The following is a 16955-nucleotide window of genomic DNA, read 5'->3' as shown; positions in this document are numbered from 1 at the left end:
TCGGAAAGGGAGGGGGGAACTCAGCTGGGTGCCATCTGCAACCTCCCCGCTAGATGCCACTAAAACCTGCACACTAAATCTTTAACAACATTAAAAGGCAAATCATAATTTGCATTCATGTCATTTTAATACTTAATCCTAGCTTTCCAAACCTAATGTAAGGTTTTCATTTGAACATTTAACGTGTGATGGTGCAGATTTCATTGGAGACAGGAAAAGACTGCTATCAAAACCATTTTTTTTCATTTTTATTTCTTCAATGCGTAATACCATAGGACAGAGTTGTAAGAATGGAGACCTTATATCTCAGTCAACATTTGCCTCATAAGGAATATATGATTTATATTAAGAAAAAAAAAGAAATAATATATAAAGTTTGCATTCGTGTTGTTAGGGATAGGAAAGGAGAGAAATGTACAAGGAAGGAGGCACCTATATCCCCAGCTGGATTCAAACATTCCGAAAGAAGTAGAAATTACAAAATGAACAAACTGAATTTGACTTCAGAGGCAATCCAGCAACGAGTGGCAAGGTCTTTTATTTTGATGGAAGTTCTGTTTTTCGTAAAACAATTTAAAATAACATTTACAAGACAGCTACCATTCCATTCAATTCCTATTAAAACAGAGAGACAGAGATAAAGTGAGCAAGAGAACCAATCTTTTTCTTTTTTATTCAACTGCATCTGGCCCAAGGTCACTCTAGGTGCATCTCCACCGTCCTCCATATTGATAGTGTACAACTTTAAACACCCTCTTAGATTTCCTGTACATCCAGCCATTAAATAAAACAGGAAACAAAAGGGGACAACCTCAGTTTCACTTTTTTCCGGATTCTGTGTGTGTACTAACCGTGTGTGAGAAATTGTAAAAAAAGGCAACGCCCCTGGAACGATGCTGTACAGACGTGTGCACTTGGCGACCGCACAACCAATGATATGGCAAAGTCAACAGAAAAGACTTTTCTCGGTCCCTCCCCGGCCTTTTAATGATTACGGAGCCGGGGGCGGTGGAGGAGGGGAGGGCCGGGGGGGAGGCGGGGGGGCAGGGGGATACGGCTGGCATGCGTCTCCCAGTCTACAAGATGAACTTCCCTAGGAAGAATCCGATGAAGATGGCCGCTATGACGACGAGGAGGGAGGGCAGGGAGGTGGTGCTGCTGCTTTCTCTGCCCAGGAGGGCGCTAGAGTTTGAGGTCATGTGGTCTGAGCGGGCTGCTTTCCTCATTCTGACGCCGTCATCCTATAAACAGAGAAGACAACTCAATGGGACATTTACAGACAAGAGAACAAAGATATATATACACACACACACACACACACCAGAATAATAAAATATAAAAGGCCACCATTTATATTAGTTTGGCATCAAAGCTTTAGGATTAACACAAACGCCAAAAATATACTTATATAAAACCCCATCGGAAACACATTAGCAACCAGTGGTCTGGAGGCATTCGCATTGTGCCGTTCAGCCGGGGCCTCCCAACCTTGAGCTTCATGTTCTCCTCTGCCATTTTGCCCATCTCCATCTGCAGCCGCTTGCACTCGGTCATCACTCTCTTCATCTCCGGGTCGTCGGGGGCTCCTCCGCTGGGCTTGGCTGCCGCCATGGAGGACAAGGGCCCGTCAGACTTGGCCGAGTTCAGCACTGGGGTCGCTTTGGTGGCCTCCACGTCATTCTGCTCCGGGGGGAGGGGGTAGGGCAGAGCCAGAGATGAAGTGAGATGCAGCGTTGCCAGGGTCCCAAGTGGGAAAAGACAGATCCAGACAGAGTGGCAGAGAGGGGGGAAAAATATAGTAATAGGCAGCTTGGTCCAGGGCCATGGAGTATGGCATTGCCACATCAGAGAGTGCTGGGAGGAAATCTTCCTCCAAGACCTCTGTCTGATGTGGCTTTGTTTTGCACGACAAAACAACATGAGGGCATGGAATACAAGAACGAAGAAGGGGTGGGCACAACAAACTGTCACAACACTAAAGCAGTCCCAAACTCTGCTTCTAGAAACCTAGACAGATTCAAACAGTCATAGGATTAAGACCCAACTGTATTAGTGACTACCCGACTCTCACGTTTGCGTGTCAACCTACCCCTGACCCGCGTCTCAAAGCCTACCTGCCAGTTACCACTAAACCGACCTTCTGCTGCTTCATCCTGACACTAGCTCCAGAGATAGGGGCAGTCCTGGAGCCCTGCCAGTAATCACCGCTGGGCAGGCCATAGTGGCTGCTGATGAAAGTCTGGAAGTCCCTGAGGGCAGGGGTGGGCACGGGCAGTGGGCGCGGCTAGTACTGCATGCTGGAGACCCTGGACTGTCTGACTGTGGTAGCAAGCTCTGCTCCTGCTCTTCTGGAGAAGGTGTCTGTACTCAACTGCCAACAACATGGTTAACGTCTGCTTGTCTAACCCTATACAGAGGCTACTTCAGTGGTAGCAAATACTATGACTGCATTATAAGTGAGGGTATCCATGTATTGAACCCCTAAAATCAAGGAGGCCTTGTCAGACAGTTGAAGCTAGTGGGGGTCATGGCAATCCAGATTGGGAACCTCTGCTGAACTTTTTGACGAGGATAATACATGAGCTCAATCTGACTGTTGTGATCGCATTAGACAAGCTAGTATCCCTGTGTCTTAGAAACTTTAGGAACGTGTTATTTTCTGCTGCCCTAAAATGGCATTGGATAAAATGTCAAATAATGTAATCTTTATAATGAAAAACATGTACCTAGCTTCTCCAATAACATAATTTGTGATAGATGTTTGTGGTCCATACTTCACAGTAAAATAAATCACCCTCTAAGTAAGGGTGGGTTTGTAGACGTGACCTTGAATTAAGTCTGTATATACATGGACGTCATCCACTTCAATCTGCAGACTACTCCCTCCATTTGAAGAGACTTGCTTACCACTTTATCGTTTTCAGAAGGAAGCTCAAAGACGCATCGCAGCTTGGAATCCATGAGATCATCGGGCTTCGCATCTTTCCACTGGTGGAGGAGGGAAACAGCCACGTTATTCATCAAGCCAAACTGCTAGCAGCTGGATTCTATCGAAGCACATGCATGCACAGAAACACACACTTGTGTGAGGCCTGCCTTCAATTTACATTCTACACCACCTTGAATTTCTATGTGGTTTTCTCACAATTAAGAAAGCTACTGCATCTCTGCACATTTTCAACCAGCATATTTTCCAACACATAACAGGTACACACAAAAAAAAAAAGTCTGAGCTGCCGTATATTAGAGGTAATGCCAACTCTATTCTCTACAAGAGACCATAACATCCTGGTTACAAACTCATTGTAACCAGTGTCTTTTTTGACAGAAACAAGACAATTTTTGTGAACACATACATCTCTAAGTTGGCACCCACTGAGAGTAGCAAACACTTGGAATAATAGGACACGCATAAATAATCCAAAATCAGACTTCAGAGGAATCACACAAAAGTCAAACAAAAACTGTCATCCTCATGAAGCACATCCTGTTATTTATTTTATATTAAGCTTTAAATTCAAGTGATGCAAGATATAGACAGAGAGCTACAGTCCAGAGCATGTGCACCTCAATGTAGACTTGAGTATTTGCTGACATCTGGTGGACAATAGTGGAACACACAGTAATGTTAAAATGTTGGCTAATCCATCCCTTATTATGTAGCAAACTAACCCTTATATATCTGTTGATCTACACCAGTGTACCACTACAGGAAGTGATTAAATAAAACAGCTGAATACAAAAAAAGTGCATCCAGTGAATGTTTCAAGGCAGAAGCAGTTAAGATTGGTAGATTGGTAGCACATACCCCACGATACAAGTAGAGAATGTGGTTCGGCCACATTTTTGCAAAACATGAATACTTGATTTACTTTTGGAAACACATTTAAAAAGGTTATCCTCATTTGGAAACTAATTTAAAACTAAACTAAAAATGGACATTTGTTGTTTAGTGGAAAATTATTTACAGCAATAGAAAAGAAAAGCCACTTACCAAAGCATCCATGTCAGTCACATTCGCTGGAGCAAAGATGGTTTGCACCATGAATTTATGTTTACTCTTCTCATTGGGGTCGTAATCAAAGGGCTGTAGCATAACTGAATCAAACACAAAGACAAATCTATTTAAACAGCAAATTTCACACAGGAACCTAATCAACATCACACGACTAATCAAAGGAGACAGAGTGGAAAGAAATCAACGTTAAACGTACAAGCAACACTACCATCTGTCATTTGCGGTGCTTATTATTCTACCTTGCTACAAACATGCTGTGTCGTTTCAGCATTCATGACCAAACACCCAGAAAGTATTAACCATAAACATTTAACTTAACATGCAAAAGAAGAACTATGCTATAGGGCGTGTAGATTGTGACATCCAATCTCAATGACCGCCACCATTTTAGGAGCATAGGAATGTTAGTTATTGTTTTGGTAGTAATGTTGATGAAAAGACATTGTAATGTTTGAAACTTCCACAGCGTTTCTCATGCGAGACATGGCATATACAAGTGCCCTATTAAACACGCCTGTGTTTTTTTCTTACTACAGATCCATAGTATGTTAGCCTTTTTATTATACTGCAAGTACTTAAACATGTTCTTTGGAGTATTGACGTATTTCGTTTACTGTAAATTAAATAAAAATGCTCAACCTGCAGGGGAGAGTCCTTCATTACATTAGATTAGTCTCACTGGATGGTTTGAGAACTTGACACAATACAATCTTTGCCAAACCCATATGAGCTCTATATATTTAACTGTTTAAAGGACAGCGATCATTATTTATCAATGTTCTAAATTTATTGAGGACCAATTAACTTTAAATCAGCATCTCTAGACCTCTAAATGGCCTAAACTGACATGACACTGACTGTCATTTCCTTCTCAGCCATTCTGATCTTGCTTTTGCATTTCTGGATCACGGTGTTACTGCATTACTCATCTAAATACATCATCTGATCTACACTTGATCAACATGTATGACTGTTTGTTCTTGATGTGGCAAGCCATAACCTGATCACTCTTTTGATCTGATCCCTTTTAACTGTAGACTATATAGAGATTCTCTACAAGCCCTCTGGAAGGACTAACATCCAGTGTTGGCAGACACTTTATGAAAGTGAATGAGGGTACGTGTTTGCTTCAAACTACCGTAATCAAATATTGGCCTTTGTCTGAAGTTTTTAAAATGGCTAGTATTACAAACAGAGGGTGAGTTTAAGGATCTTGGCACTAGCCTGTCACATTATGAGGTTTTAAGGTGGACTAGTGATTGATTATCAGCATGGTTGCATTTCTGCATAATAGACACTTAAAAATCACTGGTAAAAATTGTTTCCCACGCTCTTACAGCACCTGCCCGGCAGTCATCGCCCAAAGCTAATTTCCAGTATACAAATACGCATTAATTGAAAGGGGCATACCCTTCGTATGGCTTGGGCATTATGTTATCAAATAATTGACTCAAAGGCAATGCCAGGACATTCAAAGCTATTCAAAGTTACGTCATTCTAGGCCTGAAGAAGTAAAACGGGAAAACCACCAGAAATGTTTTACTTTTGCACCATTCATCCACAGCCTACAGATGTACAAGCTGTGTGGGTGTAGGGTTGAGATGCCACTACTCACCAGAGATGGTGACGGTGGCTCCGGGTTCGATAACGCCGCTGTTTGGCCGTACACAGTACCGGCGCGGAGCAGTCGTCTTCACTTTGAAACATACTCTTCTGTCTGAGGGGTTTTTCAATTTGAGGTTTGTGGTGACGACATCTGTGAAGGGACCTGCCGGAAGAAGGATCACAGAAGAGATGTTAAACGCATAATACAGACCCGTGTGCACCTGACGAGCAAGTGCTACAAAAAATGGAACCCATTTCACACGTACACAAAAAATATGATGAATAAAGATGGATACCAAGCGCCTAAACCAACCACTGGATACCAATAGCATAGGTTAACAGTCACTGTGTTTACATGCTGGAGCATAATGTTGAAATGAACGAATCGAATAAAGATTGTGGATGTAAACAGGTTTATACAATCTGCTTCGCCAAAAGGATCGTCTCAGACCGGATTAGCGAAGTCGATACGATAGCTGAGCTTGAGCCGGTCATAGTCGGCTATCTACCTTCATGTGTACTCGATTGTATCATATCGTATTGCTGGGAGTTTGCGTCCTGCGCATGCTCAAGAATTACGGTTGGGGATTACACCTGGAAGTGAAAGGAGACGACGTAATAAATAGTAGTGTTGTTGCCGGAAAGGTCAAACAATACCATGGCTTAGACAAAATCAGCAACGCACTTCTGGACGGACGAGGAGACCCAGTTCATGCTGCACCAAGTGCAAGAATCGTCGCAGCAAAAAGCTCAATTTGTTCCCTCATATGCATTTGTATACAGTGAAAAATGCACAAAATGTACGCTACTGTTGCCTCAAACTCCTCGTACGCCATCTTTGTTTGTATGCCGCCAGATAGTTTGTTTTTGCTTTTACCGGAAGTGGCTCTAGTACCACTCGTTGAAAGGGCTACAGCACCACCTAGCATAGCGGAGTCAGCAAGGTCTCCGACCATTATTCGAATCTGATCCGATGTACAGTATCTATACTCAGACAAATGACAGCCCCCCCGTCGAGTGGCAACATCGTTATATGGCTTAATCCATGATAAGTCGATCTGGTCCGACCATGTAACCGCAAACACGTTTTAGCTTCAGAATGGGTCCCATTACGGAACAAAGACGGTGGGCTTTTCTTTTTGCGGTTAAACGGCATAACAAATTAATTGAATGTTCCGTCTTCTCGTTAAATAACTTCCAAATTTGTATAATTTGAAAAAAATAGAACAATGTGGCAAAATCGAATGACATGAAAACTTGACACTCTAACCAGTTTTGAGATGTATCCACCAGCCAAGTTATACAAGCAGCAAGACCAAATCCAGGTTTTATTTCTAATTATGTTCCCTAATTCATAAAGATGTCTACTCTAATGCCCACTTTGGAAATGAAGGGCTGCCTTGACCAGCACAAATAATGTAAGACTTTAAGCATTCTCCATCTTGTGACAGGGTCTGCTTCACATTAAGCCCTGACCTGAACTAGTGAACTAGTGACTGACAACACAGCCCAGCTTTGATGGGCCTGCTTTGATGGACCATGGCCTGTCCAAAACATTGAATCATACGCCCCCCGAAACTCAATCACAACAATTAGCCCAGGAGCTTCAAAATAAGCTGCAAGCTAGCCAAGGATACATGCCCCGTGATGAAGGACATGCCAAACACTGAGGCAGGGACGCACTAAATATTCAGGAACATTTGATAAGATTGTAAACCATTGTATATTGTCCCCATTTTAGTCATGTTCGATACAGTTTAAACAACATGGTCCTCTTGACAGGAGATTTTTATTTCCCTTGCTTCCATGCATGAAAACAAGTGACTATATAAAATACCATTTGCCTGTATTCAGTGTCTATATTGAGACTAATGCAAAGCCATTAGGGAATGAGTATAGACTCAAACAGATCTGCATTGCAATGGTTTCAGGTGTTTTATGTAGTAGGCATGCTAGCTTGTTGAGCCACAAAACCACATCATCAGTAGTAAGTAACACTTAGTTGTGCTGGATAGAACCAGGGTAGGCTTTTTACTTAATATGACATTATGCTCTGTTGATTGATTCATATTAGACCATATCTTAATATACAAAAATATTGGGACATGGGAAACTTGATTTCTGATAATTAAGAGTCACCACTAACTCAATAAGCTGAAGAGGTAGTGGTGGCACAAAATACTTCATACACAAGGAATCAGCATGCCCTGCTTGCTCTACGTACACTCATCTACTGTTGAGAAATAATAGCCTTTGGAAAACATTTCATAAATAAAAGTGTTCACCTAACCAACCTTTTGTCATTTTCTCCCATGTGTGTGGGAGTATCAACGAATAACGACCGAAAATGAATAGGCATGTTGTAGTCCATCCATATTTTACCCTCATTTTGCTCAACATTTGTTTGTTCGCATGCGCAGGAGAAGGTATGCGCAGGAGAAGGTGAGGCAGCATACAGGTATAAGGTACCCGTGTATGCTCAAATTCAGAGTGAACAAGGGCCATTCTCCACACCCTCTGCTCTGAGATAAGACGCAATGCATGACCAGCTCAGAAACTACCCACCCAGTGAAGGCCAAAATGTACAGTTGGAAAGTAAGGAGTGGAAAGGAGTTCTGCTTGCAGCAGAACATAGGTGCACAACAAAAAGGTATTCATACACAAACCAAGCCAATGGTCAGCTGTGGTGTGGTAGTTTGGTGTGGTGCCTTTGACTAAACTGACCAAGTGAAACCAAAAGCTACAATTTCTTGGATGGAGAGTTACATGAAGGTTGAATACGAGTAATTACGGCAATTGAAAAGTAGACCCTGCCAATGAATTAAGACTTAATACTGGAAATTGGAAATACTGGAAATTAGCTCATTGATTCCATGTGCTTCGCAAATACAATTAAGCAGGTCTCCAGTCTGTTCACATCAACAATTGATCCCTCAAAACCAAGCTATGGCCTTACGATTAAAGACGATAATATTTAGTGTATAGACCTACCAAGAGGACTCGTATGAAGCTTGAAAAAGACAAAGCCTTTGAACACCGTGCAGAGACGCCCACCTGGTGTGCACACGTGTATTCACTGCAAGGTGCAACCTTTACTCAAGCAGCACTACCGTGTCCCTCTCATCTCTGCCGAGTTAAGGTCCCCCAGGCCAGTGGGACACTAAAAATAACAAGCAGGGAAAGGAAGGCTGCCCCCTCTAGCTTGCTGGAGGAATCCCAGCAGAACCTCTAAAGCAGGGCAGCTCCAAGATATACAGACAAATTTAGCTCCATCTCTGGAACCCAAGATGAGCTGTGGCCGCCCATCCTTTTGCCCATATCGTCTTGCCTCAGGACAACCTGTCAGAAGTTATTGAATCCTTGTCTTTGAATAAAACGTCAGAATTCTGTCATCGTGGACTAGCAATTGGCATCATTTGAATTAGCTTCTGATTCTTAGAACAAGCTGCTTGTGCCATAGTACGAATGGGGTAGCAACTATTTGGTTTTAGAAAACATTTTCTACAAACTCTACTCTAAATCCACGTAGCGGCAGTCACTTATTGCAAGCAATGACCAGCTTGATGATTTGGCAGAAGAAAACTTGTGTTCAATTTGCCTGGTCTTCTCCACGGTCATGCGTCATTGCTATTGCAGGTAAAGGCTGAATGCAATGAAAGGAATCATCAAACATGTGAGCAACATTACATTGAAAAGCTAAATTGACAGTTTAATGAAAAATGAGGTTCAAGATTTGATAACAAACCATGTCTGTTTTAGCAATTATATCACATGAGTGACAAAACGTTACCGTATATGAACGCAAGTTCCTCTGAAGGACACTTACTCCCCCATTCAGAAGACTACATTTTATTTTACCCTCACCTCACCTCCACCTTCATCATTCAAATATTTACAATCAAGTGAACTGATTCATTACTGATACAAAAACGCTTTACAGAGGTTGTATAGATAACAACTGTGGGTCTATTTGGCCACCTCAATTCAAAGGAATTCAGTGACAGAAATCGGAAATGATTTGGGAGAGAAATAACGCAGGGTCATTTGTACTCAATTACTTTCTTTATGGTTCACCATTCCAACATTAAACATAACATGAACATTTATAAACCGGTTGTTAATAATTGCACTGACATATGTCCATTTCTTCACTATGTCAATTGGATGGGGTTAGCTTATCGGCTAGTCAACTACTTTTTCATGACTGGCAATGGACACGTAACAAGTGGAGTAAGGCAGTACCAGAGGAGCAATAACTTAACTTGGTATTCACGACAGATCGACTGTCTTTTCTCTGTGACTGGACTAGATGTAAATAGACAAAAAAAAGGCTAAGTAGTGTAAATATTAACTTAGATTCTGGTTTAAGAGAGACGGCTAGTCAACGTTAGCTAGCTAGCTAAACATTAGCTCCCACTGACACATCATAGGTAAAACAACCTACTAATTGGCATAAATATTCAAGTCGCTCATTCATATTGATTTGATGTAGCTGGCTCTGAAAACGTGACATAAACTCATTTGTTATACAAGGTAGCCCCTCGGAAATGTCCAGGTTATATACAATAATGATCACGGGGAAAGCTAAGTTTGCAGTCCAACTCTGGCCAACACTTGTAAGCAATGGTAGCAATCCCTGTTCCGAGGCTTCATTTCAATAGCTTAAAGTTCCTCTTCACTCGTATCATGGCAATCAAACTAGTGACTCATTAAAAAGACACTGCCTTTTTAGGAGAAGAGGCTCAATCCCATTGAGATAACAAATTGCTCGTGCTAACAGGCTGTGCTACCAAGGATGGGGTTAGTTGGTATTCGCGCCCCAGTGCGAGCTTTTATAAAGGAATAGAAAATATATCTGCCAACTTCTCTTCTTGTTTTAAATTCGTGGGCGTCACAAAACATTGCCGCTCATCATCCCTCTGGATTTGAATGACAAGCCTGCAAGAGGAGCGTATGTCCAGGTGTCCACGTCACTACAGCTCGAGGATCCATACGGGCCCGCTTCCTCCTCTGCTAGCTTAAAATGGCGCTGAACGCTAGCTAAGGTTAGCCAGGCAGCTAGGAAACTCAGCGAAGGGAGTGTTAAATCATTATACCATGGTAATGCTCCACTGGTACTACCAAAGACATGCTATTAGACAGACAAACACACGTACATACCTTTAAATTTCAGGTCAGCAGGGGGGTCAAGAATGAGAACTTGCTCCAACTTTGACATTTTAGCTTGGGGATGCACTTAAATGCGATATCGTGGAGCCACTGACAAGTGGAAATCCTAGATCCCTTGCCACTACTGAGTCAAATGCTGACTGAGCTCTGCGAACGAGCATGTGGGTCCAAATACTTGAGCGCGCGCGTGCGCGACCTAGTTGCGCGTTCGCTGTGTTGACGACGCCGCCAACTGCTGTAATGAGTTGTCGTGTGGTGTGCATATAATACGATTTCAGGGTCTATATTAGTTGTTCAGATTAAATATAAAATAATATTATTACAGCTGTACTGATGTGATGCAAAGGGTAGCCCAAACATTCAACACTAGAATGTATCTCTAAGACTATTCTGCATGAATAGTAGAAAATAAACGCAAAGGGTGTTATTTTCTGTGTGCTGTCAACTGTGTAATTCCGTGATAACATTAGATGTGTAAAAACTGATAGCCGGAACTGTAAGAGGATAACCACAGCCGGAAATATTATTTACATTTTATTACACAGATTAAAGTACATTTGTAAATCTGGTCTTCTGAGAAAACAGGATAACACGGTGACATACTTGAATGGCTAAAATTGTACTTTAAAGGCGGAATGGTATTTTACTCTGGACAGACTAAAATACATGCACCCATTAGGATTATGCGCTGATATCCTCAGTAAACAACATATCTTAATAAAAGGGCACTTCTCTTTAACACTCTGGCAATTAGAATATATTTGAATTGACAAGAAGTTAGATAGTAGCATTAGATCTTTCTGTAATATTAAGGGTATCATGATAAAATAAGGTCTAAAACCACAGATTGGAATCTCCATTGAAAATAGGGAGAGTAAGCATTTTACTATATTTGTAAACATCCATCCAAAAAAACATACATAACCAACACTATTTCTAAAATGTTTTATCTGTTGGAAAAAGTGCTGTTACAAAGTGGTCCAATAATAAGGCACTGATAATGAAGTTTCATGCATTGGCACTATACATAAGAATTAATCACTTTTGTGCAATAACCCTAATGCCCCTGTTGTGACCATAGCAGGCTACAGTTCCACAAGAGGCCATTCACTGCATAAAAACAACACTTTTTTGAGCTGGATGACGTTTATGTGATGAACACATGACCAATTGGAATGCAAAGCTACCGCTGGTTAGGGGTCTGTATACTAGCCATATTCTGCTAAATGTAATAAGACACATTAATAGCTCCAATAAATCCAACCAAATCACCAAACGATTGAGTGACACAGTGCAAGGACGCTCAATGAAAAGTTTATAGAATGGATATTCCCACCATTTTAAATGTTGTCCTTCGGCTGAAAGTACCTTATTTAGTGTTTAAAGTTATGTTGTGTAATAACAATTATACTAAATGAGATATGTTCAATACTACAGCAACCACAATTAACCAGATAAACTAGTAAATTTACACCGATCGTACAGCTATGCATGCAAACTACCGGAATGTTAAATGCTTATGGCAAGTGAAAAATACAGCAGTGTGATCTAAAAACAGCATGTTGTAGTTCATATATGAAACCACCTGAGGGAGACAAACAGCCTACCATCGACTTAACTGAATTTGAATCAATACTCTTGTCACACACACAGAAACACACACACACACACACAATACAATACCCAGGAATCAGTGTGATACCTTTGTTCTTTGCAAGGCCGCCACTATAAGAGACAGTTGGTGTCCACTGCTCCCTTTTCCTGGAATTGAGGAATGTGTGTGTTGCTGCCTGCATGCATAGCGGATGGAGCGGTGGGGGATGTATCCGTGGAGATGGTGAAGGGGTTGAGGGCTGGAGGGCTTAGGACTAGCAGCACCTCCTAGTGGACGGTGGGGGTTGCTGGGTGAGCTTGAAAGACTCGTTGCTCTCCACATCTGGGTTTTGCAGTGGTGGAATCTGCTTGCCTGAAAATATGCCAAGCAGCATGTGTGTCATACAACACGCGTGACGTCGCAGAGTAAACGTTAAGTGCACAATTGAGTTTGGAAGTATGAGGATGAGGACCAATGCAAAAATTTAAACGCAGAGGAATGCAGAATTATGCTGCTTTCCAGGAACAGTTTTTAGCCTGTAAGTTACGAGCTGGAACTGGGAGTACATCGATCTGGTACGAGTTCATGGGAGGTGAGTCACGGGTTGCCTGGAACGCACCATTAGTACAGAATAGAATAGAATGCAGGAAACCTACTGATCTTCTGGAAGAGTTCCTCAACGTTGACAGCATTTCTAGCACTAGTCTCAATGAAAATTGCCGCAATTGACTCTGCAAACTCCTTTGCTTCCTTCATCGGCACTTCCCTGTACAGCAGCGAGAGCGAATGAGAGAGAGAGAGAGAGAGAGAGAGAGAGAGAGAGAGAGAGAGAGAGAGAGAGAGAGAGAGAGAGAGAGAGAGAGAGAGAGAACACACAGAAAGAGGAAACGGAAAGAGTAAATACATTTCTGTCATGCAGAACTTCCCAACTGATGAACAGGCAAGGGTTGAACCCTTGATGTGAAAGTGACCACTCTCGTTGTTTGTCCCTGCTTCTGCCCAACTCAGGTTCTGATCGGAGGTTAACTTAGCTGTGCTAGTGCTTGGCTTAGCTAGGAAGCTGTTGCAATAGGTCTCAATACTGTTTTTGATAGACACATACAAAAGCTGCAATCACAAATAATTGTGTTGATTAACTTCTGTTTTGATTGAGAACCATGAGACCTAATCCAAACTCAGTTGAACGGAAATCACGAGGGGCGAGAAAAATATAGTTTATAGACTGATTTTGCAGATTTTGCAATACAAGAAAACATTTAGATCTGAAGGGGTGGAAGCTCCAGTCCATTTGAGGAGAAGAAGAGATGTGATACTAGATAACCAGAAAACTACTCACAATATGTGTGTGTGTGTGTGGGGGGGGGATTTGACCTATGTGCGTCTGTGTTCACTGGAGAAAAACAAAACATTGATAATTCTGACCCTGAGGGCCATCAAATCTAATTAGATAAAGATGAAGGCAGATAGCCAGCTTAGTTAAGGCATTCAATGACAATGGCACTTGTGCTGCATAGTACAAAATGTAACTCAAAAGTAGTGCTACAGAAAAAGACAGAAAACTGCAGAGTAAAGCAGAAATGCTTCTTCTAAGTCCAAAATAGACCCAAGAACCAACACACCTCAACAAAACACGTGGTCGTGGATCCCAGTATAAAGCCATGAGAAAGAAGAGAAGCAATCCCACCTGATGTCTCCAAGGTCGTTTTTGTTCCCGGCTATAGCGACAACAATGTCCTCTGGACCATGCTCTTTAAGCTCTTTCACCCACTTCTTCAGGGTCTGGAAGGAGTCCTTGGAAGTGGAGGAAATGAGAAAATTAGGGTAGAGCTTAAGATGGATTTGAGCATGGTGAAGATAAATTAGGAACGTAATAGGTTATAATTTCTTAAGATCTGAGATATTATGACGTTAACTAAACTCAACAGTGATTGATTGTGCCTATGTTACGCTACAACATCATAATGGCAAAACACTTATTCACTTTTCATTGTTTACGCTCATTACGGATGGATCGTAGCCAACTGAAAATTTGGTAGGGGGTACACCTTCCTTGGAGTTTTGTGATAAGGATCATCACGTCTCTATACCAGTTTAGATATCTCCAAAACCCTGTTCAGGGTCACCCTGTTCTTCCGGGTAGTTTTGAGATAAGGATCATTACGTTGCTCTTACCAGTTTAGTAATGTCATAGACAACGACCGCAGCAGCCGATCCTCGGTAGTACATAGGCGCTAGCGAGTGGAACTAAAAAAGGAAACATCATACTATTTAACAGAAATCTATCAAGCAATATAGCAAATTGAAAAAGGGAATAGCCTAGTAGCAATTCTTTCCGGCAGGCCTGTGTGTACACATTACAACATTTATTTATTCTCCTTCATTTCAACAATGAATTATCAAAATTACCTTAACTAACCTAGCCCCTAGATAACTGATCATACTTTAAGCAGCATCCTGCCTAGTCATGAATCCACGATCTTAAGACAATGTATATAATTTAAGGACAGTGAAAAATCTCACACTGAATATTCTGTAATATATGCAAAATAAGTATGGCTCACAATGTACGAATGGTTAAATAATCTGAAATAATTGTGAGCTCATGTTTACAAATGAGTGGTTGAGTTGTTTTTGTTGTGAAAGAACACACCCTTTCCTGTCCAGCAGTGTCCCAGATAAGGTATTTGTGGAGTTCATGCCCAAAAGGCACTGTCTTGGTGAGAAACGACGCACTGTGGAACATAAAGATAATTATCTGTACTTTTCAACACAATGTCTTGCAACAGTCCCACAGAGCAGTGATTCTGAGGTACAAAACAGGAATGAAAGTGATGCCTTAAATATATATATATATAATTCTAGTTTCTCCATCCTGCATTCTCTGATGAATTGTAAACAAGCTTTTATGTAATGTTAAACCAGATTTTGTATTGAGTATTGACTACTTTTAGAACTTATTTATAACTAACCTACATATATAACATGTTTCCCAATTTTTTGGAAACAATAGAACATATAATAGCAGAAGATAAACCAAGAACATTCTCTCTCTCACTCAGATATTATGTCGCCTATACTAAACTAAGATAATTTGCATCAGAGAATATCCCCTAATAATATAAGGTCCTACATCAGAACCTTTCAGACAATAAAGAAAATTGTAATTATATTTTTGTGACATAAGTATGTAGATGAAAATAAAATAATAAATATCAATCTTTGTTCTCTCAATCATGGTATATGGTCTCTAGTTCCATGCTTCCAGTTCTCCGAATAAGCAGTATTTGTATTCTTTCCTTACCGTACCAAAATAAATTGAACGTTTATAGTGCGAAAGAGAACGCATGGTCACTACTAACGTTTAACAATGGTAAGAGTTATGATGGCCTATGGTCCATAATTTGATCATATGAGGCATATCTGCTCCTTAAATTGATTGATAGCCTACACATGACTAATCAACGAGGGAAAACTGTGTATAAATAATATAAATAATGTTATTAATGTTATTTTGTCTTACCCGATCGTTGGACTTATGTTGTGGTCAAAATGGTCTTGCACGAAACGACATACAATACTTGACTTTCCAACTCCTGTGTCCTAAAAAAAACAACGAAACGGTTGCAAAAGTGAAAACGTGATTAATTGGTCATAACACTTTTGTCATACGACTGGTTATTGGAAATATAGGGCACAGAAAATAGTTTTGGTGGAGTTCTTCATTTCGCCCTGCATCATCGTATTTTTACCATTGTGGGTGACGTTAGGCTCTTTGCCACATAGCAACACACATAAGAACCACGATTTTGCAAACACAGCAACAACCAAACGATCTCCTTGTTGCAACTCGCCGGATGATGACGTCATGGTGAAAAAACAAAAACTCTTCCAAAATGCAAAGAAGAGAGACAATCCTCAAGAGACGAGTCCAGTTTATTCAAAATGTAAGTAAAGCTAGCCCAAACCAACCTAACAGATGTTAAGAGGGACATATTAGGCTTTTCAAACGACCGATAGACCCGATATAGCCTTCTTGGGCGAACCATCATCAGAGATCAGATCATGTTTTCCTAAGTTTTAAAAAATTCGGAAATCCGGAAAGAAAAAACATAATTCTGACCGATTCGAAAGAATTCACCACATCAATCGACAGGCCTACGTCGATTGATGTTTCAATGTTATGCTACTATCGAAAAGCGGTAGGCGCACGGAAAAAGAGGCTGCAAACTTATCTTCAAACATGAAAACTTACCCCCAAAAGACAGACCTTGAGCTCCCTTATCGCCATGTTAAAGCAATTAGATCATATCACTGAAGATGTGCTTAATGCCTTTGTCCAGCCATGATTTTATTTTCTTGGATAACAAAAAAGGAACCCAGCCCCTAGACAAGAGTGACCATCCTTTAACATAATGGAATATAACGGAACTCAGCCGGAGCAGGGGCAGCGTCTCACGGTCACGTGGTACGCTGTGTCTGTGCCGATGCCTCTGCCCTTCGCCACACTCATCTACAGTTTATTCTGTTTTGTCCATGGTTTTGTTATTTACCGGGGGGACGATGGGCACA

The 16955-nt window shown here is 41.2% G+C and overlaps 2 protein-coding genes across 2 annotated transcripts; both read right to left on the bottom strand.

Annotated features, from left to right (window-relative positions):
- Nucleotides 1-231: 231 nt before the first annotated feature.
- LOC311360432 (vesicle-associated membrane protein-associated protein A-like) lies at nt 232-10940 on the bottom strand. The gene is made up of 6 exons (XM_084480509.1): nt 10784-10940; nt 5634-5786; nt 3995-4098; nt 2908-2988; nt 1489-1680; nt 232-1241 (listed from the first exon to the last, which is right to left on the bottom strand). The coding sequence occupies exons 1-6, from the start codon at nt 10839-10841 to the stop codon at nt 1077-1079; spliced, it is 753 nt and encodes a 250-aa protein (XP_084336635.1). The 5' UTR covers nt 10842-10940; the 3' UTR covers nt 232-1076.
- Nucleotides 10941-11384: 444 nt separating this feature from the next.
- rab31 (RAB31, member RAS oncogene family) lies at nt 11385-16778 on the bottom strand. Its single transcript, XM_084480414.1, has 7 exons — nt 16639-16778; nt 15907-15986; nt 15037-15118; nt 14559-14630; nt 14071-14177; nt 13043-13152; nt 11385-12758 (listed from the first exon to the last, which is right to left on the bottom strand). The coding sequence occupies exons 1-7, from the start codon at nt 16672-16674 to the stop codon at nt 12661-12663; spliced, it is 585 nt and encodes a 194-aa protein (XP_084336540.1). The 5' UTR covers nt 16675-16778; the 3' UTR covers nt 11385-12660.
- Nucleotides 16779-16955: the final 177 nt, after the last annotated feature.

Source organism: Micromesistius poutassou (assembly GCF_964030765.1).
Source record: "Micromesistius poutassou genome assembly, chromosome: 16".
NCBI lineage: Eukaryota > Metazoa > Chordata > Actinopteri > Gadiformes > Gadidae > Micromesistius > Micromesistius poutassou.
This window is presented reverse-complemented; position numbering and strand designations above follow the sequence as displayed.

What these genes read in the sequence shown, in the direction of transcription:
- LOC311360432 (XM_084480509.1), bottom strand. Translation starts at nt 10,841, where the DNA reads ATGTCAAAGTTGGAGCAAGTTCTCATTCTTGACCCCCCTGCTGACCTG. An exon ending in TGCTGACCTGAAATTTAAAG is followed by an intron (nt 5,787 to 10,783) that starts GTATGTACGTGT and finishes TTCTTCCGGCAG; the next exon opens with GTCCCTTCACAGATGTCGTC. An exon ending in TGACTGACATGGATGCTTTG is followed by an intron (nt 2,989 to 3,994) that starts GTAAGTGGCTTT and finishes CTCCTCCACCAG; the next exon opens with TGGAAAGATGCGAAGCCCGA.
- rab31 (XM_084480414.1), bottom strand. Translation starts at nt 16,674, where the DNA reads ATGGCGATAAGGGAGCTCAAGGTCTGTCTTTTGGGG. An exon ending in TCAAGGTCTGTCTTTTGGGG is followed by an intron (nt 15,987 to 16,638) that starts GTAAGTTTTCAT and finishes TGTTTTTTTTAG; the next exon opens with GACACAGGAGTTGGAAAGTC. An exon ending in AACGACCTTGGAGACATCAG is followed by an intron (nt 13,153 to 14,070) that starts GTGGGATTGCTT and finishes GCTGCTGTACAG; the next exon opens with GGAAGTGCCGATGAAGGAAG.